Genomic DNA, 26,921 nt, shown 5'->3' on the forward strand with positions numbered 1-26,921 from the left:
ACATGTGGGAAGGACATCTGAAAGTCATGCAAGGGAGAGTTCAGAAGTTGTTCATTGAGTGTTGATGAGTTCACATTAAAGAATACAGCCAAGCTACAGGAGGGAATGCTCTTCCATCGTCTGCACACTCATATACACTGTGCCTTTGGAAGAAAAAAACAGGGATTGTGCTGTTCCAACATTCACAGAGAGCCACCATTTAGTCTCATAGAGGAATTCTCTGTGTGAGTCTGACTGAGCTATCCTTCTAAACTTACCTCAACTGGAATAGAGACCATAAAACACATGATTGAATGCCTTGCAAATGTCACGGCGACTCCTTAGAGTCCTGGGTCTGAGAGTGTTTCAGAAAGTGTTCACTCCAGCTGCTGCTCCCTGGTCTTTCTCCATAACTACGATTAGTTAATGAGGATCAAGGTCGAGGCTGGGTCACTAAGAGAATTAGAGATACCACTGTATGGTTTGTGTATTGGACTGTATTTCAGTGAATATTGCAGTGAAAGCCAGTTCTTATTATAAAAGAGACATTAGAGCCACATATGACCTTTATCAGCCTCTGTTGGTACCTAGAAGCACTCAGCCAAATAATTGCTGAGTCACTGATATTGATCAGTAGCCCTTTCAAGACCATGCCATCACATGATGGTCATTTTGTGTTATACTTACTGCTCCTGAAGCACATTATACCCCTAATAACACACACACACACACACACACACACACACACACACACACACACACACACACACACACACACACACACACTTTATCACCTCATCTCATTTTCCCATCTTTTTGAAGGAGATCAAGTGAATTTGCTCAGGTTTCAAGGGTTAATTTACCAGATTTGCTACGACCCAATATGTATGCAAGTGGTTATTTTAACATTTGACATTTTAATCTCACCAATTTTAATGTATATCGAAAAGTATGAAAAGTATGACCTTGATCATTCCATAATTAACATAAACCAAAATATATTCTTATATATTTAGTCCTGAGGCCAAGTGGAGTTAGAGTCAAATTGGGGATCCAGAACATGAAAAAGTTGCCTTGCCTCATCAGAGCTCTTCTGTCCAGGATAGGAAAAGGAATTACTGACCAACAATGTTTAGTGCCCAATTATCGGCCTGTCATCACCTTGTTTTATATGCAATTCTGGTGTGTCCACTAACTAAAATGCTGATGCATGCCACACCCAGTGGTCACCTGGGCTGGAGCTCGTTTTACGTATGGACAGTCTATCTAATAATAATCACCATGGCCTTGAATTTCTCATTTCTCTAACCATGCTTAAGCTTCTTAACCTTCTCCCACCCCAGACCTTATCTCATAACATCTTATTCAAGTTAATGCTGTCAAATCTATCTGGCTTTCCCCCTTTAGCCCAAGAGCTCCAAGGAGGGAGGGAAGTCTTGTTTGCATTCGCTCATAGTCTAAGTATGACCATCAATCAGTATGGTTTACAATCATCATTACTCACCCTGACCCAAACTGCTTCTATTCGTCAGGAATTATTCCATGTTTTGAGTTCAGCTGACATGCTTAACAGTACACAAATAAGAGTGTCACACTTCTTGGCCCTCTTCCCTGTTTGTATTCCCTGGAATTTGCTTGGCTTTCCTACCATATGTTAAATATAGTACGTCCTCCATTTCAATGCATACAGAAGGTCTCTTTGTTGACATACTGTAAATGTATACCACCTTACCATAGGTCAGCCTAATTGAGCATGTGTGTGCCCAGAGATGGGGAACTGGGTAAGATCCCCACTTCTGAAACCAATGAATCCAGCTTAGATCTTTACTTCTCTGTCTCCCCTCTTCTACAGCTTTCCCAGCCTTACTGCTCTCCTAGTAAAGAAAAATATAATCTCCTTTAAAACTGTGTTTTCTGTGTAATAAACCCTCTCTTAACCTTGTTTGCATATTTACCAGAGCATAAGAAGGAGATGAGACCCAAGGAGACCCGGAAGGTTCTAGTGAACAACCAGGTCAAGCAGGCAGTGATACATCCAGTAAAGGACAGAGACTACGAGGATGGAGTTAAACGCTGTCCAGTGCTCATGGGTCTCCACCGTATCTACGTTCAGACCCGCCAGGAGAGGCGCCTACACCTCACCATTGGTGGTCATGCATACCTTCTGCCTGACACTTCCTTGGTCATCAAATGTCCTGTCAGAAGGTTCCCCAAAGCCTACATCAGCTGGCTTAAAGACGGACGCCCCCTGCCAAGCTCCAAACGCCTTGGCATCACCAAGTCTGGTTCTCTGAAGATCCACTTCCTGGAGGCAGCAGACATTGGGGTGTACAAGTGCATCGCCGGCCCCGCCTCTGACATTTTCACCCTCCAGCTGATTGGCAGTGACTACAGGTTGATTGGCAGGCCATTGATGGAGAATCAGTCTGATGCTAGTCCTCGATCAAGCTGGGATGAGACACTGGTTAATTGCCGCACCCACCGCAGAGAGCTAGACCTGTATGGGGTTCTTAGTGTGTCTCTGCTGCCTCCTGGTGCCCAGGAGGTCTCCCTGCAGCCCAGGTTGGAGGAGAGGCTGATTAATATCACCCTGCAGGCTGACAGAGGGGAGATCCACCAGCAACAGGCCTTGGAGCTCATCTCGTCACTGTTAACCCAGATGTCTGCAGCCCAGCTCTGGAATGTTCCTAAGGAGGAAACAGGTCACATTAAAGGTAATTATAATCCTTGTGTGCATTTAACTTTGAGGCTGTTTATAAATTACATTGAAATGCTCTTCTTTTTCATTTTCTGTCAGAGAAATTGTTGTTCCACACTTCACACATTTAGTATTCTTGCCTGATGACCCATTTACTTATCTATTAGAGCAGGGCAGCCCATGGATCTTTTATTTCTCCCTATTTCTCCCTCTCCCTCTATGTCTAGCAGAAGACATTTTGTCCATGCAGCAGTCTGTTGTCCAACTAAGGTTCATGGTGATAATGTGATAAACGATTGACTTGTCAGTCCCAGATCATTAATTGCGGTGGCAATAACCAGGTTAGGTTAGGTTAACTTAGGTTAAGGAAATTTTAGTCACCTAAGCAAAAGCATGACAATAACAAAGATGCCATGACACCTACAAAAATAACTTTCTATAACTATACCATGACTTTATCAAAAAAAAAAAAAAAATGTCCACAATAAGAAGAAGTGCTTCATCAGGATAGGGGATGGAGAATATGCATACAGTTATGTATAACTGTCTTGATCTTCTTCCATCCTGGCCTGCTCTACAGTCTCAAGGGACTTCAGAATGAACCCTGCAGTAGAGGTGGTCTTGATCAGCTTATTTAGTCTTCCTATATCCTCAGTATGCACATAAATAATATATCACTGTTCATTTTCCAGTCACACTAACTCTCCAGGTGCAGCCCCAAGGAATTTGTATGTGTCCACTCTTTCCATGTCTGCACAATGCAGATAGGGGCCCACAGGTTCTATCCTCTTCCTACAATCAAACTAACATTCAAAAGGAGAGATTTTTCCTTACTCCACAATAAAAACTCGCTCACTGTTCTCCCCTGCAGGGGTGCATGCCACCACAGAGCAGTCATTGGAGAACCTTTGGTAGTGGAGTTCTATTGAAAGCCAATGGTATAGAGACTGAACAAGAATGGAGAGAGAACTGTCCCATTGTTACTGACAAGCACCTTGGATGAGGTGTTGAGAGCAGAATTGGATATGCTGGGGTCATGCCAGTAGGCAGCCATGAATCCGCTTGATGATAGCAGGTGATATCTGCCTGTTTTTGGCTTGAGAAGGTGCAGTTGGCTGGCACTGAATGCTGAAAAGTCAAAAAGTAGCCCGGAGGCTCAGTGGTCCACATTGCATACCATGTAATTATGAAGTCATAGATTTCAGCACAGCTCCTGACCTTTGTCACATACCTCCCTCTCTTTCTCCTGACCTTTCTTGTTTCGCTCCCCTGTAAACTACTGAATAAAGGCTAAAATGCCAAAAGAACATAATTAAAAACAGAGAAGTTAAGAAACCTTGACTCAGGTACAAGCACTCTTCAAATAAGAATAAATGTGATCTTTGGCCTGACGTTGCAGTTTATTTAAATTAATTGCCAGCCTGTGGTCCCAGGTGTTTTAAGACAGTAATCTCAGACTTCTTCCCTATGATGTGAGGACTGCCAATACTCATTTAGGCCCTAGCGTGAGCCTTCGTGGACACAAGTGCCATACACTGTTTTCCATAGATCTGATACCCTTTGTTAGGGACAAGGCCAGGTTGGCTCAGGATGTGGCAAAGCTGATTATCAAAGGCCTCAGGCACTCTAGAATACTAGGCCCACTGGCTTTACTAGTCCTGACATTCCCCAGTTTTTATTCCAGATTTGGTCTGCAGAAATGGTCTGATAGATTGTTATCACCTGCTCCAGTAGGCCTACTGACAGTGGGCTGAATGGAATGGTTGATTAAAACAGAGTCAGTGCCAAATCTAATGCAAAATCCATTCAGATCGTTGGTATGGTTTCTATTCCTCATCTGAAACCTGTGCCCCCCTAGACTGATTTAAGCCAGTAAACCAAATGTTTTCTAACAAAATCAATTCAGGTTAACGGCCTCTCATACACAAGCAGTACAGAGCTCACTGGTTACAAACAGGCCGCATTCCATCCATCGTTTCAGAGGTGGATGACACTGGCTGGCTGGTAAAAGGCCGATATTGTCCATTTTACTGGCAAAACTATATCTGTTCAAACTGTAAGGGTAGATCCCTATCTGTAAGGGTAGAAATTTCATCCTTTACTCCAGATTTCTCTCTGTTTTCTCCAACAGGCAGACTGCCCAACTGGTCAGAGCATACATCAGGGGAAAAGGTTGTTAGCAGACCTGTGATCATCAGACAACATCAGACCCTTCTTGCAACTGTGCAGAAGTTCATTAACATCAGCATTGGACACAACGCCTTCCTTACCAACGCTACCCGATCACTGACCATACTCTGTCCTACAGAGGGCTTTCCACCACCCAAAATCAGCTGGACCAAAGACGGAACACCACTAAAGCAAACCCACAGGTAGCTAGTACATCACTCACATTGCACAACTTTGTTTTACTTACGAGTTATTGAGAGATTTTGAGTGTGATTTTGTTCAATGACTGATGTAATTGTAATACACTCAAATATTGCTGTGTTGCTCAATAAAATAATGAAATTATTTTTATGAAAAAAATCTGCATAGCATGCGTCCTCAGTGAGGGGTATTTTTTAATAAATGCACTTCCAGACAATTCATTTTCAGTTAGGTCTATCTCTTAAGAATTCAAATCAAAACTAAAAGCAAATGATTCATGACTGTCAGACCCTATACAGGACCAAATAGTGTTAAATTTCATTGTTGGTGAAAAGCCTATTTTAATAAACTCAGTTGCATTTTGGCAGATTTGTACTAACCATCAAAGATTAGTGTAGAAACAGCCACTGCAGATAAAGTTAATCTTCCTCTACCAGCTCAAGGAGGACACATGACATCACCAATTTTTTCCTCATCATCTTCATTTTTGTTGCATTTGCCATTATAGTGTGGGAGGATATTCAAGGTTAGGAAAAGGTCTTACTAATGAATCAGAGATTCTTCCGGTCCTGTCTATGTCCAACTATGGGTCAGGGTGACTGCTTGGCAGTGTATGCACCACTGAGGGGCAGCTTTATTTCTGAACTGCATCTACTCCCCTGGCACTGAAGCAAATGCCAAGGAAAGGGGTATTTAATGCTCTTATTAATATGATGAAGCATCTGCTGTCAAGTATGGTCTCTCGCTTTATTCCAGTGAAAACTTGGAAGGGTCCCTTTCATTCCAGGCTAATCCTCACTAATCTGTTACCTTGTTAACTCTGGACAGTTTCCCCATAAACTGGTTGTAAATAAAGTAATATAAAGTAATATAAAGTAGTATGTTACCTTATGTAGGTCAGTACAAAATTCATACCAGAACAGTACCCTCTTGACAGAGGGTAGTGTTCTTATTTTGGGCCATTTTTTGTATCTTTATATATTTATATATTTTTCACCAAAATTTGAATTATTCAAACTTTTCCCCTAGATTTTTTTCTTTTCAAGTTGAAAAAGCCTTTGTAATAGTATTTAGGCTGTCAGGTGACACCAAGACTCTCCACTGCACCTGTTAGGCATAGGAGAAACGCTGTGATAGAGAAGGCCTTGAACTGAAAAAATATCATTTTTCACGCATTTAAACAGTAATAAATTTTAAACAATATGGTATAACAATAAAAATAAAATTTCGAATACTTAAAAAAAATGTGCAAAGAAAATGAAAACAATTTTGATCCAGCTAGTTCCTTTGCTCTTTCTCAAGGCAGGTTCAGTGATCATGCAACAAAATCAAAAAATACCTTGATTAATTTCCACTGCTTTGAGTACACAGTCACCAGATTTTGCATTTCTGTCATTAGTATGCAGGAAGGAAACTTACATGTTAAATATTTCAAATTAGGGGCATAGGATATAAGGCATTAGAACACTGTACATCCCTTGATGAATTTCATTTATGTACCTTAATTTGCTCATAGAATTCCTGGATTATGATACACATGTTGATCAGCCTGCAGACACAATGCATGCCATGCATGCATCATGCATGGCATTTCCAGTGACATACAGCCAAACCATGGTATTGAGTTTCTGTCTCATTGAGGAGGTGTGGATCTATAAATATTGATGACCTTTTGAAAAGAATTTATTGTAAGAAGTCACAGACCACACACTTAGCAGTTTTAGGAACCTGCAACGTAAGGTTCCTGTCAACTGAAATGCAGTGCCTTGTGTTCTGAAAATGCATCTCTTTTGCTCAAATCCCAGGCTTGAAATGGTGATTGAGGTTGAGAACTGTCACTCTCTTGGACCTTTTCTCATATGTGGGAGCAGGCAGTTGCATATGGAAGCCATCACCGCATTGCCCGAGGCCCTGCCAATCATACCAGGCCATGACTGACTGCACTAAAGAGAGAGTGTGTTCTTTGCTCCGATCCCTTGCACGACATGCCCGATTCTTGATTTCTCACAGCCTTCTCCTTAACTGGCACTGACAGCCTCTGGACTGTGTGCTGTTATTGTATTGCAAACTCAAACCTGCTGAACCTGCTTGGTTTGTCAGAATGCTGTTAGCATGTTAAAGATTTGTTTCACACCTTGCGCTATAGGGACCTTTTCATATAATAATGTTCATAATACTCCCATTTAATCTATCAGTTTATTAGTTTATGGGTCACAAATTGGTGCTACAACAACCAATAGTTTGCCATCCTCACTAATTGAGACAGCATAGAGCTGCCTTATTTGCAGAAACTATTTCAAATGTCAACTATGGTCAGTGATGGGAAATTGACGTATGGCAAATTGAAATATGATAGAAATATATAACACTGTCTATAAAACTAAATAGCTGTGAGTGAATACTTCAATGAGAGAAAGCTAGACTTACCAACAATGGTTGAAACTACAGTGAAAGTTTTTTTTCAACCTTCCCACCAGTTATAAAATCAGAATAGATTATTTCTAGTAATGAGGCCCTTCAATCTTTGAAAAATACAATTATCCTCTGCTGCACATGGGTTCGCCAAAGTATAAAATTTTAGCTTTAGGTATTGTTTCAGCTTCAGGAATTGTTTAATTTTGAATAAACCCATGTGCAACAAAGGCACACTTAAAATCAGGCCAAGTCTGAATATGAACAGTTCAAGTATCTTTATCCTCAAGATTAATTTCACAACATCTGATTTGAGTATATACCTAGTATATACCTTCATACAGGTGTTTGTGTATTGCATTTCAGGATGTTTGTATAACTCTGGTTCACTCAGATCACACTATTTAGATTGGAGTATATTTGTTGAGAAGCAGACATGCTGAAAACATACCAATGAGATGTCTTCCTGCACACATTTGCTGCAGAAAAGACTGTGGGAGCTGTAAATGTCCAAGAATAGAAAGCCACTGACATGATAAAAGATTGAAGGGAGTGTCAGACAAAAAATAAATAAATAAATAAATGAATAAATAGATAAAATAAATAAAAAATGAAAAGTAAAAACCTATCCGCATCTGGTGATTGCGGTTTGTCAATCCAAAAGACACAGCCAGGGTTGGTATGAGAAAAGAAGAGAATTTTACTTTTTGCTTTGGATACTGGGTAGCTTGATATAAGAGGGTGAGAAGAAAAATGAAAGAACTCTGTGGAAGAATATTCAGATAAGATAGCTCCCACCTCAATTTTTAGCTTACAGTGACATTGATTAATACATTTGTGTAACTGACATTATGTATAAGTCACTCATCTTGCTGCATTTAATAAATGCAGTGATCCAGGAAGTACTACCTGATTAAAGAGAGGGGGTCATTCACACAAGTTTGTATAACAGTTAGTTCCAGTGTTATTTTATTGGACAAGAGGCATTCCATGACTGCTGATATACAGTATATCAGCTTTCTGGGGTTTTACCATTATGTATGGCTTTACTAGTGTTTAGTAATAACCGTTAGCTGGCGTCTACATTTTACATTGAGCAGTTACTACAGTGGAGGCCTCCTGGCAAGCTCACTTGTGGTTAGAAAACTCTGCAATTCAGTTGCTTGATTTCTGATGAACTATTTGTACTTGTAGAGCCAAAAACTTTATTGTATAAGTAAATCATAGTCGTGCCTTATTATTGTTATTTTACCAATGGCACAGCTGTGATTTTCTACAATCAAATTACACCCATGCTTATACGACAGCTCTCCCTCTTGTGTGATAATGCTTAAATATTGCCTCCCTGAACAAGTATCCACATCAAGAGCACTGGTCCCAAACTTCGCATTCATAACCGGCAATGTGTGATGAGAGTTAGACCTGAAATTCGTACACATCACAGAGTACAGGGGCCTGACAGCCCGCTGAGTCTGCTTCCATCTGAATCTGTGCACTGTTTTCAGAAGCACTCTGGACACGTGTCCTTCTCATCAGAAGATCACTGTGGAGGTGAAGCCAAATAGACCCAAAGTGAATTCACATCTTTGACCGCATTCTTTGTACTCCTAATGCATCTGTTTTGGAGCTGGTTTTTGACTTCCCTCATCTCTTGCCTGACTTTTCCACAGTCAACTCCGAACCAAACCACAAGAGAGAATATCTTAAATTAATAAAGGAAGGGAAAGAGAGACAAAGAAAAAGAGAGAAAGAGAATTGATTGACATTCACCGGGCACATGGCTGTGGTGTGAAACACAGTGTTCTCCAGCTGTTGCCCTTGTGTCGATCTTATCAAAGCAATGTGGCTTCGGAGCAAATTGAATGTGATAACAGGAAAAGTTGGTTTTCTATGACGTGCTTTACTGAGTTTGACCTTTTTAAGAACTTTTAGCAGATTTACTCAGACTCTGTTCCTTTCTATGAAGGGCAAACAGTTCACTGTTTTTCTTATATTTATTTCCTAATGATATAGTTGGTTGGAACGCAAGGATGATTCTGATCAAGGATTTGGAATTGGGTCTTGCATGGATCAAATCTACTAAATGCGTGCTCCCTGTAGCTGTGAGTTACTTTGAATGAAAACATCTGTTGTACTATATATCACAGCACATCCATCTATAAGCCTATTGTGTTCAACTGGTATATTTACTTTCTGTCCTGGCTGGTTTTATATTACAGGTACATCATGATCTGTAGTCACCCTGACTCAACTACAAAGCCTAACTGTTTCTGTTCCCAGTGCCATGAGAACACATTTTCCATGCTCTAATGGTTTGGTCCAAGGTCCCACATAATAAACTGCACAACCTCAGTGGCCCTCTGTCCCATTTTAAGTGGAGGATGCAGCAGAGTTACCCAGATCCTCTGTAGTAATGGGTTGGACTGTAAGAAGGTTCACGTTGCTTGCTAATTTAAAGAAAGACTTGTATCATTCCGTCTTTCTCGTGAAGGTTAAGTGGTGTGAATAGACTGGTCCCAGATCTGTGCCTCTGGGAAATGCAACATTTGGACTAAGCAGCACTCTTTGATGTCATGAGTGGTGTGAGGTGCTGGTGGGTGGGATTTGCCCTGTGTACATTTCCACATGCTCCTGCTTCCACAGGTTTGGATAGAAACCTTTAGAGAGATTATTGTTCCTCGGAGATCCATAAACTGCTGCATGGCTTTAACAGCCTAGCCCTTTTACATCAGGCTCAAGCTCAGTTCTAACCTCAACCATATTGTTGTGTTCCAGCTCCAGTCTCAGACCCAGCTGCAGTCCAAACCTCAAGGCTAATCATGCATTCACACTGTGCGCAACACAATAAACACAAGTCACCGGAAGTCTTTTCATTTACTATAGAGCTGAGCGACCAGCAACTCGGCAGATGTGTAGACAGTCAATAGCTTGTTGGCAGGGAAACATTGGCTACGGCTGAACTTAACACGGTCACTGGCCCTCAAGAGCCACTCAGATTTCCAAGCTTCTTTGTTTCCCTACGGATGTGATTTCATTTCATAAACAATAGTTCTGCCTTGCAAGAGCAAAATGGGTGATAAGTTTATTATAGCCATTCAGTGCTTCCCAGTTCCCTACAGCCTTTAATTATAAAGACTGCAGTTATAAAAGTCTCTAGTATGGTACGTGGGGAATGGTTGCATCTATCATTGGGACTGATAGTAAGTTCTGAGGTAATTTCAATTAAAGTGAGAGTTAACCCTTAAATGTCTGACCCGTGAAATATCTTGACCCTAAGACCATGGCTCACGCAGATTGTTTTTTACCACCAAAGTCCATGTAACACGGTTTTACAATAACAAGGAATTTTCGGCATTTACCGAAAATTCCAGGCGAAGTCCCGAAAGTGTGTTTGCACAAACAGGCATCTTGTACTTTCTGGCAGAACACGTCCCACTGGTTGGCCTTCAGCAAGGCAGAGGGGGGAAATAGTTGGACTTGAGGTGTGTAGTGTGAGGCATATGATTATTTGAGTGTTTATGATTCAGCAACCCTAAAATCCAGAATCTGGCAAACGAATAAAATAAGATTTTTTTCCATCCTTTTAAAATTTTTATCTGAAGTCATGAAAATTGAATGTGTTGTGAGGTTACAAATCCATAGGGTTACCATGCACTTTAATGTTTTCTTCTTTGCACTTGCAAGCTTGATATTAACTTATCAAAATGATGTAATGCAATGAAAGGCAATTTCTGACCAATGAAAAATGACAGAGAGAGAGAGTACTTTATTGATTGCCAGAAGATGAAATTATGTTTTTGCAGCAGTTACAATAGCACAGAGACAACAGCACAAGAAATAGGGAGGAGGGGATCAGTCCAGAGTTGTGCTGAAGATGATCCTGTGTCTCTCTATCGTGTTATAGAGTGAGGAGAGGGACTGTCCATGATGACTAAAAGCCCAGACAGTGTCCTCCGACACAGGCTGATCACTCTATCAATGGTCTCTGTTCGCCTGCACAGTCACAGAGCCGTCAATGGTCACACTTGAGTTCAGGATGTAGCTCTCACATTCCCGTGATGATAAAAAGGATAGAAGGTTTATATTTCCTCTTTCTTTCACACTGTTTTACACCTGCGCTGTACCCCGTCTCTACCTCCAAAGCTGTTTCTATACCTCCAGTCTCTTTGCTCAGAGCACAGCTTACTCTCATAGTGCTGTCAGCTGGTCCCATGTTTAAACAGTGCTCCCTTTACCAGTGCATACACCACCTTGAGCCGGTAGCAGTGTTCCAACAAGCAAAAAAAAAAGTATATCCTTCGCCCACCAGCTTATATCCATTATTGTGATATCCATGGAAGGTTAAATAGTATTAAAATGATAAAACAAATAAGAAATAGTAAAAGAATTAAAAACAAACAAGAGGAAACAAACAGGAAATGATCATCCTATTCAAAATTTCTACCACCACATACAGTAGATGCAATCAGAGGCTATTGCGCCACCAAAAATTGATCAGAAACGGGCAGTGCTTCTGCCGTTTTCCCTGTGAGGATCAGGAACCTCCATTGGTGTGCAAGATGATTATGGGGGGTTGCAAGATGATAAAGACATACAGGAAAGGAAAAAAAAAAATTTTTAATTTGCAACAATATCATAACTGTCATATTTTGCTCTTTTTTCAGTTTTCTTGTGAAATACTAAGTAGTTTTAAAATGCAAGAAGGCCTCCTCTGATAATTAAGGAAACACAACATGAAAAGGCGGACATTCTTTAGGTGAACTCGTCACCACTGTGCATATGCAGCCTATAACAGGGGGTTGGGTGTAGGCATTGGATTGGATTGTATATGGCAACCCTAGCTCTAAGGTCCAGTTCTAGCCCCAATGTCCACGTGATAGGACTGAACCCCATTTCAACCTGTCCATACTCCAATACTTCAGCGGTCACCTTCTGCTTACCCTCACATTACCTCACATGCTCCTGTGACCTCACTGCTTTTAAGGATTAGGGATTGTTGATTTTTCTCCCATTGTAGCTGATGTCACTGCATTGATCAGGTATCAGGAAGCCCTCATGTTTGCCCCTTACTGTGCTTCAGTGCTGTTTATCCCCAAACCAAAGAATCTCAGACAGACCTTTTGAACCCTAAAGAACATTCCAATAGATAGAAAGACAGTTAAGCAGACCGGCAAAAAGCTGTAGGTCAAGATTTGGATACGAAAGCATGACATTCTCTTTTTGACTACTGGACATATGTCACCAGCTCAAGCTTGGATGCCAGAGTTCAGGCTGACAATAATTGATTCTGGTTCGCTATCTCTTTATAAAGCGGATAAGAACGATGTACAGATAACCAAACAGCTGCAAACAGGCACAAATAGTGTCACAGTGATTCACATACTCAGCCACTCAGTAAACACATACAGAGAGACACAGAGGTCCCTCTGACCCAATTCAAGTGAGTTTACCTTTAATAATATAATGAGATGTATGCATGTCAGTCACTATAGTGTCAGTGAGCAGAGATTGTGGTACTGGGAGCACCGCTCTCATATTTATTCTGCATTACCTGTCTGACTAAGAACATGGGAAAAAAAAAAACAACAACTCAGAAACCCCAGTGTCATCTCCTTTGAATTATCTGGAAACTAATCAGTGTTGATGTCCATCACACTTGTCCTTTTACTGCCCTTTTACTGAATAAAAGTAGTGTGAACACTCACCCCCATCAAAGTAGTAGGAATGATTCCTACCAGAGAAAATCAATTCTTCTATCATTTTCAAACAAGCTTATAGTTTATGTATCTGTATGGTGGACAATGACTTATGACGACTTTTTACTGGGGTTTGAGAGACTTTTTACATATTTGAACTTCAATGTGATATTGAGATATATGCTAACAAAAGCTGTGACTTATTTGTCAAATGCAACTGTAATAGTGTTTTTGAAATTGAAATAGTAATTTGTGGTGATTTGTTACTGTATTAATGATCTAGGAAGCAATACAGACCCATACTGAAAGCCATCTAAACCAAGTACAGTTTACTAAAACCATCTACCATCAGCTGTCTTCAGTCACGGAAGGCATTATTTGAATTCATGCAGCATTGTCAATGCTGTATCTAATGAAGGGGGTCTCAATTATATTTGCAGCAGGATTTATTTATTTATATGTATGTTTCAGTCTGTAGATCTAGTCAGTAGTCCCCTAAGCTGTTCTTTCCCCTATCAAAGCTGAGTCTTTCAGAAAGTGTTGTGACCCACTTTTGGGGTCCCAATCTACCAGTTGAGAACCACTGTGAAGAAAATAATTTTGTCTCTCTGTCTGCAGAGTATCCTGGGATAGCTCTGGAGGACTCCACATCTCCCAGCCCAGAGCAGCAGACAGAGGACAGTATCAGTGCACAGCAACCAACGTACATGGCTCTGACTCTGAAATGTCACAGCTCCTGGTGGCTGGTGGGTATTTTGTCCTTTCTTACACACATACCTCAGTGCCCAGGTATGCTGAGTAATTGTGGCTTACTTTTAACTGGGCAGTTGTTGTAGCAGCAACTGGTGTGTACATCAAATTCAAATTAAATATTAAATATGGTAATATGGTAAATTTTGCCTTGTAAATGCAAGAATCATTACATTATTGGGCTGTGAGTTACACAGACAATAAGATTTTGAATTTTGGAAGGTAAGCCATTTAGAATGACCATTAATGACCTCCCCTTTAGACATTCATCTCTTTTTAGACATAAAATATGCTATTACGCTGTATGTTCAGATATTCTATTTTTAAAAACTGTACATTTCAGTTTTCTCAGTGATGCATTATAACCAATTAAGTAACAATCACTGTGTTTTCAAGAAAATTGATAGTGGGCAAATTAAAGTTAATACATGAACAGTGATAACACTGAGATTGTGGTAAAATGTGTAAAATATCAGGTGTAAATATTTTAAGTGGGAGCAGCACTCTGGAAAACAGATTATGTTATCCTCCCAGCAAATTAGATGGTAAATTTTAATAATAGCAGGCAGAGTATGTGTCTGTTATAATTTGTTGCTTTTTGAGTGGAACAACAATGTACTATCCACAGCCTACAACACTGCACTCAAGGTTCATTTTCATCTTATTTTACTTAGGCAATGTAGTCTCGCACCAAATATTTTGCATATGTTTCATTATTAAATGTGTTCTTTTATCACTATTGTACATTGCTATGGTATTTTCTTGTATATGCTGCAATAATCAGTATCAGTCGAGTGAGTGGCGGACAGTATTGTGCCCCAGAGCAGGCATTTCAACATTCATTTGTCATTGCATTAATGACTAATATATTTGTGTGTGTGTGTGTGTGTGTGTGTGTGTGTGAACCTCCAGAGCCCCCAGCCATCGCAGTGTCATGGAGGAATGTATCAGACCAAGGGTTGGTGTTGGGCCGTAGCCTGAGGGCTGTGGTGGGTGGCCGGGTCAGTGTTCGCCCAGGGGCCAACGTCACCCTGGACTGCCCTGTCACTGGTAGGTCACAACATAACAATGCTACATTTAGAGCTGGCATTGTCTAGTGTGATGTTGCAGTGACCAAGTGGGAAGGCAACCAAATTACTCCTAACTTATGTATGGTGGAGTCCCATAAGGTTGAATAGGCTCACCCTGGTTGGCTGAGTATGTGCTAAAACAACTAGTTCCAGCTGGCTCAAGAGGCATTTGACCGATCCTAAGTCCCATCCACTTTAGTTAATGTTGCTAGGTTGGACAGGCTTTATGTGCTCAGCCAAGGAAATGGTGAAATTCAGTGATACACCGCATAATAATATAGATAATTTCTGACCTAGTAGATAAACTGACCTAATTTCATGTAGGAGCCTCCAGAATGTTCCTCAGTTGGCCACTGAAGGGTAAGTACAGAATTAAAGTGAGAAAATCCAATTTGAAGAATGGTTACTACGCTGGTCCCACTGACATCAACATTGGCCTGTAATAATTTGAACGATTCTCTCCAGTCATTGTTATGTTATTAGTTAGTTAGTTATGTTATGGGTCTGTGCCAGCAGCTGCATGTAACCACACCGGGGCTATAGGCTCAATTAGTTTTCTAGCTAACTGCTTACAAAAGCAGGTCTCTGGTTTGGTCCAACTGCAATGTTAGCACTTTGTTTGATCCAAAAAGCAACATTTTATGAATCCAAGACAATAATATGCCTTCAATCAAATATAGGAGTACTTTTTAATGTTAATTAAAATTGATTTGGCTGGGTGGTCAGATACACAATTGGAAGCATGTGACTTGGTCCAGTTTTGGCATCCAGTCGGCTGCACTTTTCAGTCTCTCAGGATATATACTGTGTATCTCTCCTGCATGGACCCCAGAGACAATGTTTTAAAAAGGATTTTTTAAAAGCAGGAACATAAATCTCTAAAAACACCTCAACATCTAGAAAACGTTTACTAAGCTATGATTTGCTCATTTTCATTTGGGGGCAAGACTGTCACTTCTGAAGGGCACTGAAGTCAGACGGATTCTGCATGGATGAATTCCAATAACCCTACCTCTGCATGTACTAGGGGTAGGGGCACTAGTGATAACGTGGTAGAAAAAGGGAGTAAAAGAACAGGAACTGATGGTCATATGACAATGGGTGCCCCTGGGGGTCCTTGTCAGTCTGTAAAGGTAAGTAGTAGAGGAAACTCCTAGTAGGTTAAAAGACACTCAGTTTCAGCTGGATTGTACAGAAATGCACTGGAGGAAGTGGCTACATGCTGTTGGGTAGTCATGGAGATCGTTCTCAATCAGATTCTGGAGTTACAGGTAACGCAAAGAAACTTATCAGCTGGCACTGGGTGACCATGAAGGTTATTTAGTCAAGATTCTGCAGAAACAAGGCGCTGGAAGGAGGGTTATCGGTGACCACAAGACATGGAATTCTGGTTCATCCTTAATATTTTGCAGAAATAATGTAGCTTAAAAGGGTTCCTGGTGTTTTACAGGGCATTAGGTAGTCATGGTTGTCCTTTTCAGGGAAGGAAGGTTGCAAATAGTCATAAGGTGTTTAGCAGCCATGGAGGTCTTCCTCAAAAGGATTCAGCAGAATACAGTTATTGAGACAAGGATAAGTCTTTAAGAACTGACAAATTACTGTGCAAATATGAGCAATGTGATACTGACTCTAGTTTTTCTAGCTGGGCCTCCCTCCATGCTGAAAGCTGCATTTAGCTGAGGAGGAGTAATGGCATGGAAAACCAACATACTATCCAAATCTTAAATGGTTTACTACGGCAGGGTAGTAAGCTTTGATAGTAAGGATCATTGAGAGTTCCGCTCTTCAGTTCAAATGAGAGCCCAGGCCTCATTTTGGAAGTCACTTATCAGGAAGTGTCTTTGGAATGATCCATGGGCTTTCACTGCTCTCATTGTTGGGCCCTTTGTGGCCATGGAGAGAGCAGTCTGTCATTTTTAACCTTTATTTATCCAGGGAGTGCTTGATAGATCTCTTTCATTACCAGCACATCTCTTCAAATTTATGCAGTGCACATCTTCAATCAGTGTTGGGATCATTCCTCGAAGAATGTGTTGTATTACACCTTACAAATGTAATACTATTACTTTATGATTACTGCCTGCCCTGAGAGCTGCAATTTGTTAACTATGCTTTATCATACTTTTCTGTTACACATCCAAAAGCTGCACCTTCCTTTGCTGTCAAAATAAGAATAACTCAATTTCCTTTCCTGTGAGGCTCTGTGTGAATGATTGGGGGAACCAAACAGTGCTGATATCCAATGTTCTTATCATCGGTATGCTTCAAAACACAGTGTGAGTGGGAACACTACCACCCAGAGAAATATGATTTTTTTACCATTTCTCAGCCAAACTAGCTCAGAGTGAGGACATCAGCTAATTGCATTAACAAATCAGGGGATAGAGGAAGGATTTACACAATTTATTTTTTGACTGATAACTGAAATGCTATTATTGAAACAGAATAAGACATTTGTTATACTGATATTTACGAAGCGAAATAAAATGTTAGTGTACCAGTAATACGTCAAGCTACCTTTTGTGTTTTCTTGCTCTCATGACTCTTTTCATCTCTCTCTCAGTCTATCTTTGTGTCAGCTTTTCAATTTTTCAGTTTCATTATTGTGAGGATTGAGAACAATATTGTCAAAGCATCAAACATTTAAAGAAATTCTCTCTCTCGCGCACACACACACACACACACGCACACACACACACACACACAGATATCCATAGGCACACTCTCCCATGCACGCACATACTTGGCTGATGTCAGATTGTCAGTGAAATGGTCCTTGGCAACCAGCACAAAGCTTGTTTTACATTTTCATCACCTGGACGAGATGAGTGAAGGCGCTTGTCAGTGTGTATCTGTATGTATGTATATGTGTATGTGTATAAGAGAGAGAGAGAGAGAGAGAGAGAGAGAGTCAGCAGGCTGTAAGACCTGGGTAAATGAGACCAAAAATGATGTGCTTTCATCTCAATAGGAGAAATGAAGGAGTCAGGGCTGAATACAGAGCAATAGTCAGAGACACTGCAGTAACACGGGAAGTGTAAGATGATACTGTCTTTTATTTGCTACTTAGAGTTGTGGAGAGACAGCTGATCTCATAGCAACTGTGATACCTCCAAGAAACACACACACGAACACACACACTTTTTGTGATTATGATTATTGGCTAGTCTGGCCTATAATAAAAAAAAATGGATATTTGTTGGTCAGTGTCGAACGTGCCATTTTTTTCTTTCAGCTGCTTTAGTCTGTAAAACCTGCCTCATCCTGCTTTAAGAAGCCAGTAACCCTCCTAAAGCTGTCATTAATCTCTCTTTCAGTGTAGAGGTTTCACATCACATGATAATCTAAGTACTCTAAGTGTCTCAGGAGCTTTTCTACCCTGACAACAATAAAACTTTGAATCATTATCATTTTCTCGAATTTTTGCCATGAAAATTGTGAGAAAAAAAATTAAATATAAGACATATCAGCACTGATATCAGCTCTCAGCATCTGTCATTTTGGATACTCAGTGAGCATGTTGTATTAGTTCCCTCTTGTGGTGTGCAGAGACACAACACCATGACAATGTATGTGGAAGGCTGAATGCAAACAGACGTATTGAGAGATTAAAATGTTTCAGATGGGGAAGAGCCAGATGAGGACCAGTCTATCATCGAAATACAGGATTGTATTGCTACTGCTTTATCCTAATGTCATACTGATTTAAGCTGGCCATTACTGATAACCAAGCATCGGTCATTCAATAACATCCAACTGTGACGTGATGGATATGATTTGTTTGGACTTGTTTGACCTGGTTACAGAGTTAATTGTGGAACGGATCAATACTACACTATGGGAAGGCCGTAACCTGAGCTGATTCCAGTGGGACATTTTGATCAGATTCCACACGCTTACAGAATCATTGTGTTGTTATTATCATTATTAATAGTAGAAGCCTTTGTTTTCAGTGGAGCATTTCAGTGTCCAGTGGACTAACAGTTGTTTCAGAGGCTTTTCAACCCTATCAAATACATTGACTATTGGCACAAACCATCAACAACTGGCCGCCTGAATTGGCATCATCTTTCAAAAACCCGTAGCAGGCCCATGCTGATTCTATACTCTATCCAACACCATGCTTCCAGTTTGTAGATCATCTCTGAAAAATACAAAGTGGGGGGAAAAAAATCTGAGTTGATGATGAATTCTCTCTTGGATAACATACAACAGCAGGCTCGACAGAACAAACAGATGCCCAAACCCTCAGCAGACGCAGTGGAAAAGAGGCTAGTGATGGACGCTGTAAATCTCATGCAGCCTTTATATATCAAAAATAACCTTTCATTCAACCATGGAGATTTGCGGTGTTGGACACATGTAGTTCGCCTGTCAATCCAATGAATATGAGAAGAAAGCACCATGGCAGTAAGAGCTGCACGCAGTCTGATTTTGATACAGTCAGTGTGACAGAATACAGTACCAACGTGTCTGACACCATACACAGCTTCATAGTGTCTACAGTGCTTTCAGACATCGGTAATACATTACTGAGGCTAGTCATCATTCCATCTAGCATGGTTTAATATTTCCACATGGTATGGTTCTTATTTCTGCACATACATGTCAAGAATTGGTCAGAGAATTGGCAGGAAATGTAGAAGTTGGCATCCACTGCTCGGATTTATCTCAGTAATCAATACCAGCTTCAGGTCAAGCTTGCCGCGCTGCCTCTGACATTTACTCACCACACTATTTGTTCTCGCACTGGTTTGGAGAAGGAGAAAAGTAAATTGAGAGTCATCTAAATCGCTGCCTGTCTATTTCTTGTCTTCCTTGCATCAGTCATTTATTCACTGTCAATATTTTCCACCCACTCCTATTTTCTCCTCCTGTCTGCCTTCATTTTGCTGTTCGCACCCACTTCTTCTTGTCTTTCTCTTTCGTCTCTTCTCTGTGTCTTTGTTAGTATGACTGTTTATATTTAACAGTATCGCCAAAGCACTGTATGGAATGTCTGTTTACAAAAAAAAAAAAAAAAAAAAAAAAAAAACAGTTTATGCATTCTTTCCATGTAGGGATGATCAAGACATGTACCCTGTTAACCCTGTCTCTAAACAATTACATTCCCATACAACTAGACTGCATTCTCAGTTATGTTTAGTGGGAAACATAGTTTGTCGTGGATTACATGTTTGTTTGGTGCATTACAAATACGTTTCTAATCAGTATCAACATGAACATCTTTTAGCCAGTTTTGTTACCTTTAGCCACCAAAAGTACTTGATTAAGGTTAGGGAAAGGTTAGGTTTAGGCATATAAAACACTTGGCTAAGGTTAGGGAAAGTTTTTTTTTTTTTTTTTTTTTTTTTAAATTTCTTATCATTTCTCATTTCTCATTTTTAGATAACCAACACCACATTAACAGCACATTAACAACTCCTACTTGCTTTGATCAGTTTTTGCACTCCATACCAGTCAGGTTGGGTACACTATTTTCTGTCTGTTATCATGTCTCATTTTTCTTGATGCGAGCACTCACTCAGCCAAGCTGCTGTGGCACCAAATGACAATTATCTGAGATGAGCGACACAAGATTTACTTATTGCCATGGTGACAGTGACAGATTCTGATTTGAGGATTCATATACAAGTCACATGCAGGTCACATTCCTCAGGATCATATCCATGTGATCCAGAGCACAACTGAATGGAAGTACATGCAACTTTTGACTGGATGCACTGATGAGAAAACATCAGATCAAGCCGTAGTGGAAAACATTTCCAAATCCTTTACTTAGGTGAAAGTAGCAACTCCATAATGGTAAAATACTTGTGAAAGTGGGGGTTTATGAAGGACGAAAAATGACAAAACAATAAATAAATAAATAAATACACATATAAATATATAAATGCATAAATAATTAAATTAATAAATATTTCTACATGTATTTATTTATTTATTTCTGTTTTTATTCATGCATTTATTTGTTTATTTGTGTATTTCTACATTTATTTATTCATATATTTATTTATTTCTACATTTATTTATTTATTTATGTATTTATATATTTATTTTTACATTTATTTATTTATACTTTTATTTATTTCTACATTTACTCATTTATTTATTCCTTCTTTTATTTCTACATTTATTTATTTATTCCTACATTTATTTCTGTATTTCTACATTTCCACATTTATTTATTTCTGTATCTCTGCGTCGTATGTTAATGAGGTGGGCGGTTCGTATAAGCATCTCCCACATTAGCCTGTGTCATAACAGCTGTAGTAATTTATTACAAAATCTCAGAAAATGTGTCACATTTTGCTTGAAAGGTTATTACTTCAAAATGTGTTTTTTATTACAAAATAAAGGACAAATGTATTACATTTTGGAAGGTTACTGTAAGGTATAGTGTTATTACATAATGTGTTGTTGCCAGCCTTAATTGGACGTTTTGCTCTTCGCTGCTTTCAAACAGCAGCCACATGGACTCACTTGGTTGCCATGTTGTCTTAAATCTACCTTTTGTACCCTCTCTCTCTCCCTCGTGCCCAGGCGTACCCCGGCCCACAGTGACTTGGCACAAGAAGGATGGACCGTTAGATGCCAGCTCTGTCTTCCTGCCATCCGGCTCATTGTGGCTGAGGAATGTTTCTCTGCTCAGCCAAGGCACCTACCTCTGCACAGCCACCAACACCATAGGAAAGTCCATTGCCTCCACCATCCTGCAAGTGCACGGTGGGTCTACACACCACACACACACACACACACACACACACATACGTAGACACAGACACACAAACAAGCGCATAAACTGGTTCATAGGATTCCACGCACACTCATATAATGCACACACAGACAATTTGTGCATATTGATTTTGGCAGTCTGAAGTAAGTTTGGGCAGGGAGTGTTGCTGGAGCTGTGGTTACATTAGTGGCCAACATACATGTGCATACATGCACACACACTTACATTCACACTGAGGTTCTGTTTAACTAACACAGTCCCAAATGTCCATCACTCGTCATCATGCACACACATGAAGAGGCAACAGAGGCATGTCTGCATGAGCACGCACACACACACACACACACACACAAAGCCAGAGTACAACAGTCTGGGGGTGAATGCTGCTCTGACACAGCGACACAGACTCTCTCTCTCTCTCTTTCTCTCTGTTTGCTTTGACCTGCTCCCACGGCCACTCTCCAGACTTCTATCCCTGCTCGGTTTCAAAAGAAACATATCCTCAACAACCACACATCTCCATACACTAAACATGAGGCTCTAATCAACCACGAGTGAAGGACAAATATAGTGAATACGGCTTCCTCTTTCCCAGCATGAGCAGATGGCCAAGTCAATCTGTACTATTAATGTTGCTATTTTTGTTGGACTTTAGGGGCAAAGTTCTTGGTTGTAAAAACTTGGAATATCATCAGCCACACAGTGGATTATACAGAGAATGGACAAAGTAACTGAAATCTAATATGACAAATATATTGGTAATAAAAAAAAGTGTCTAAATAGGCCACACTTTGCCTCTAGTGCAGCTTCAGTCCTCTTGGTCCTGCATCCTCAACTGCATGTGACGAATACTGGAGAAGGAAAGCCTTTAGTTCTTTGACGAGTGAAGGAGGTAGGAATCTACTTGTGGTGATTTGGGCCACAGAGGGAGTTTAACATCATTCTTCTGTCTATCATCCACCATCCTCTGTATGCATTTGTTATCAACTTAGATTATAACATGAGGGAACTGTGTGCAGCGTTTACACTATTGCGTGCTCCTAGTCTTGTAAAATGGACTTCATTTGCTGTGAATTCCATGCCCTGCATATACACACACTGGGCCTCATTACCTCCACTAATGGAGTTGGGCTTTATATTTTCACCACATTCCATCTGTTGGCTTGTTTGTTTTTTTGTTGTCCGCTCTCAGAAGTTTATGAATGGATTTGCTCAAACCTTTGTGGAAAGGTTGGTCACAAAACACGATCAAAGTTTATGTGCTTATCAGCAGACATATGAAGAGGCAAAACCTCCATTATTGTCCCAGTCAGACAACACGGGGGCTCTGGAGAGCACATATTAACCTCCATGCCAATTTTTCCAAAACGTGGTACAGTACTAGAACAAATATACAGCTAGAATGCTAGAAAAATGGCCTGAAAACAACCAGGAACAAGTGTGCTCTCCTAAACCCATTAGCATATCACTGTCACTGTTCTAAACAGGGACCGTGACACCATGCCCAACACTGAAACTATTTAATGGCCTCCACAGCAGTGACTGTCAACTGGTGGACTGCAGACCACATCTGGCCAGCCAAAGCTTCCCGTCTGGACCACAAAATATTAATGAATTCAGAAAATGGGAGGAGGAAAAAAATGCCTTCTTGTATTCAGGATATCTAGCATTTTTTTTTCTTCTTATATTGAAGCAATATGCAAATAATTGAGATGGAAATAATTTGATTAGGAGTGATTTTCTGACCCACTCATAGCTCTCATTTAACATTTGGTTGTATTTTCTTTTTTCACGTTTAATTTTAACATTTATTCTAACACTTTAACATGTTTTTTTACATGCACAATAACTCTTACTCATAACAATAATCAAAACTTTTCAGTCAATAAAAGGAAAAAAAGAAGCAAAACTGATTTAGCGTTGCATAAAAAGCAAAAGAGCATGACAAAAACCAGCCTTGTGTCACTCTTCAGTGAAATGACTCCTTGGTGGATGTCAAAGCTCTATAATGAGAGGATTTCCTATGTAATTATTATTATGGATCTAGTGTCCAGTTATTATTATGGATTTCCCATGTTTTTGGTCTGTTTACAATGAAAAACGTTAATAAAAATAACAATTTTTGCAAGAAGGTGCGATATCAAATATATCAAAATATATATCAAAATATCAAACAATAGCATTGAATTAAATAAGTTTAAGTAAACACAAAGTAATACATTTTGTTATTTGAACATCCAGCTCCCACAGTGTCTACTTAGAAAAATTGTGGCCCTTGGATGAATATGGCGGATGGCCTACAGGTTCAAGGGAGCAGGCCTTGTCAGACTGCAGGCTGACTGGTGGCAAAAGGTCTCCCTTCTGAGAGTTTTATTCTTTTTTTTCATACCTTTATGCTGTCTGTGTTATAATTAGACAGAAAGTAGGTAGAAGTAACAGATAAAATGTAATGGATTACGCTCACACAGAGCCGCAAACAGCAGTGTATAAGTAGGAATCCAAACTATAAAGATGAAGAGGTAAACGACAAAATGTAGTATTTATAAATGCTGTTTACTTGCTCTGAGTCAGGTGTATATTCAGTTCGGCCATTATAAAGTTTATGGAAACTGTGATAAATCCTGATCTCTGTGTGTGAATGTGGATACAAAGGATTTATGAACAAATCCATTGGGAAGTAGCTTGATAAATGAGCTCCACTGAATTTTTTGGCTTGTGCGACTGTCCTTGTGACTTTGGCAAAGGGAAATCAACTGGAACAACAATGTGTGTATCTGTGTGTGTGTGTGTGTGTGTGTGTGTGTGTGTGTGTGTGTACAGGTCCATACCCAGCTGGAGCAGGCAGGGCTGCTCCAGTCTCCCAGGAGCTGAACAGGCGAAGAGTCCTCATGGCTTCACGTAGTGGAACCAGTGTCATTGTCAGACCTGGAGACATCCTACGTATAGGTACACACACACACACACTCACACACCAAACCCTGTACACGCATGCACACATGCTTTTAGAGAAGCCTTCACCCACTTGCACACATGAACAGATAGGAGAGGAATCAGGAGGAGCTAGAAATCTCAGTTAAACTTTGCTTGAAAGGCATTAGCGCAAAAATATGTAATCACAGGGAACTGAACTGAACGGAATGGAATTATGTTTTGCTTATGATGTTTGTTGAATTTCTATATGTTTGAGAAAAGCTTATCTGTGCTTCTTGTCTTAGAATTAGAATGTGCTTGTAATGTAAAATCCATTTTGCATTGGCAAAATCTCAAATTTTTTCAAACAGTGGTATCACAAGTGTGTGTCTCTGTAGGTTGTCCAGTTGTTCCCGACCACAGAATGCCAGTCCACTGGGACTACCAGAACCAGACCCTGAAGGATGTGTCGGGTCCAGGCCAGATGAAGGGTCCGGGTCCAGGTCAGGCCCTGCAGTACAGGATGCTGGTGAGGGGTCGCGTGCTGGAGGTCAACACCCTCCAGGGGACGTTTGCAGGTCATTACCGATGCCGGACCCTCATCAGCAGCACCCGACAAATGCTGTCTGCCTGGATATACATACACACTGAGGGTGAGTGCATGTGTGCATATATGCTTGTACAAATGATAGTGATGGACATTTTTATTTAGTTAGTTAGTTAGTTATTTTTTAAGGTATAAATTTAAGACTTTTTTTCTTCATAATTTGTGAGAAAAATATCCGGGCTGCTCCTGGGTCTGTGATCTCGTTTGTTAAAATCTGTTCAGGCTGAATCAAACAACCAATCACCTCAAGCAAGTGTCACAGTCTCTGTCCAATCACATCTTGTGCAGAGACAGTGGTGCATGACAGCAGATGCAGTATACCATTGTTTTTTTATCCACCACTCTGTTGCCATGCCCTCATAATTCACAGGAAAACTGAAGTGGCTCCACACGCCAGTCCTGCCCCAAATCATAAAATGTAGCTGCAACAAAGAAGAGCGTCCTCTACCCATTAATTAAGGTGCCCTAGATTGACCTTATTTGCCTACATTCAATTCTGGCGTCACCGGTGGAAAATCTTTAACACACAGAGGAAACAAGTTAAAAACTAACAGCAAAAACCTGAGCAACAATGAGGGAGCACTCCATTCAAAAGACTGACTAACTATGATGGCTGAACCTCTCCACTACCTCCATCCCCATCACACTCAAATAGAGGAGGCGTTTAGTTTATGACACCTTCAGAATTCTGAGTAATGAAGTCCTTCAGTCTGTCAAAAATTCTAAGGTATCTGTCACTGCCATTTGGAGCTGCTAAAATGCAAAGTTGCCTGGTGCACCTTTAAGAAAATCTCAGTGAGAATCATGTCCAAATCGCTGTATAGGAAAACAGCTATATCCACACGTAAAGCATGGAAAGCAGTAGTGTATTTAAGCTGATTATGTGATTGCATAAATTGGCAACTGTGCATAATAATCCTGTTTACACAAATGCAGTGCTTATTTCAATTATCCAGAGAGAACTGTGGAAATTTGTGTTTTACCAAAAAAAAAAAAAAATCCCTACATGGTGTTTCTGGATGAGGATTGAGGATTGGTGTCAACAGTTTGCAGAGTGTAGAGGAAGCATTAGAATGTCCTGAAGATCTGTCGTGTAACTATGTGATCTGCTTCACCAATGGGTCTCCAAGCTCCCCTCCATGCTCCTGCGCTCATGATGATTTCCACTGTACAAACATGGAGCCATCTTACAAATGCAATTCTGATTGTGCAAGATTTAATCAAGATAACTACCCTGGAAGAGACCTGCATTACTGTGCAGCACTTTGATGTGCACACATCCCTCAGATCAGAGGCTGCAGATTGAATGTACAGAGCTGTCCGGCTGCCTTTGGGTGGCTATAGCGGTTTAATCAACCAGAAAGGAAAGCCCTCATACATCCTTCAAACTGTTGGGGATAACACACTGGTAAGAGTCGGTCCTTAATCTAGTCCAATTAGGGACGTGCATAACGGATAGTTTGAGAACCAGCTATCTGCTGTCATTAAAAAGACTTTTTTAAAATGTAAAGTGCCCTGCGCAATCTGCCCATTTCGCTTTTTCCAATTCTACATAACAGGCTATGTTCCCGGTGGTAGCTGGCTCTTAGCACATGTGAGTGCTCCTTGCATTGCTTTTCAATTCATGCAGTTACTGTCTGTCTTGCTGGCTGTACTCTGGTTTGAGCTGGGTGATAAGGTGACATGCAGAAGC

At 40.3% G+C, this 26,921-nt stretch overlaps 1 protein-coding gene across 1 annotated transcript in view; it reads left to right on the top strand.

Moving 5' to 3' along the window:
• LOC115380437 (ADAMTS-like protein 3) overlaps positions 1 to 26,921 on the top strand; it is a 56,334-nt gene that overhangs the window by 15,528 nt on the left and 13,885 nt on the right. Inside the window, exons 7-14 of the mRNA XM_030081631.1 lie at positions 89 to 118; positions 2,675 to 2,693; positions 4,809 to 5,049; positions 13,774 to 13,901; positions 14,818 to 14,955; positions 21,519 to 21,701; positions 24,532 to 24,657; positions 25,020 to 25,274. Of these exons, the coding sequence (XP_029937491.1) occupies positions 89 to 118; positions 2,675 to 2,693; positions 4,809 to 5,049; positions 13,774 to 13,901; positions 14,818 to 14,955; positions 21,519 to 21,701; positions 24,532 to 24,657; positions 25,020 to 25,274 (1,120 nt within the window). The remainder of the gene's footprint in view (positions 1 to 88; positions 119 to 2,674; positions 2,694 to 4,808; positions 5,050 to 13,773; positions 13,902 to 14,817; positions 14,956 to 21,518; positions 21,702 to 24,531; positions 24,658 to 25,019; positions 25,275 to 26,921) is intronic.

Source organism: Myripristis murdjan, chromosome 3 (assembly GCF_902150065.1).
Source record: "Myripristis murdjan chromosome 3, fMyrMur1.1, whole genome shotgun sequence".
NCBI classification, from domain to species: domain Eukaryota; kingdom Metazoa; phylum Chordata; class Actinopteri; order Holocentriformes; family Holocentridae; genus Myripristis; species Myripristis murdjan.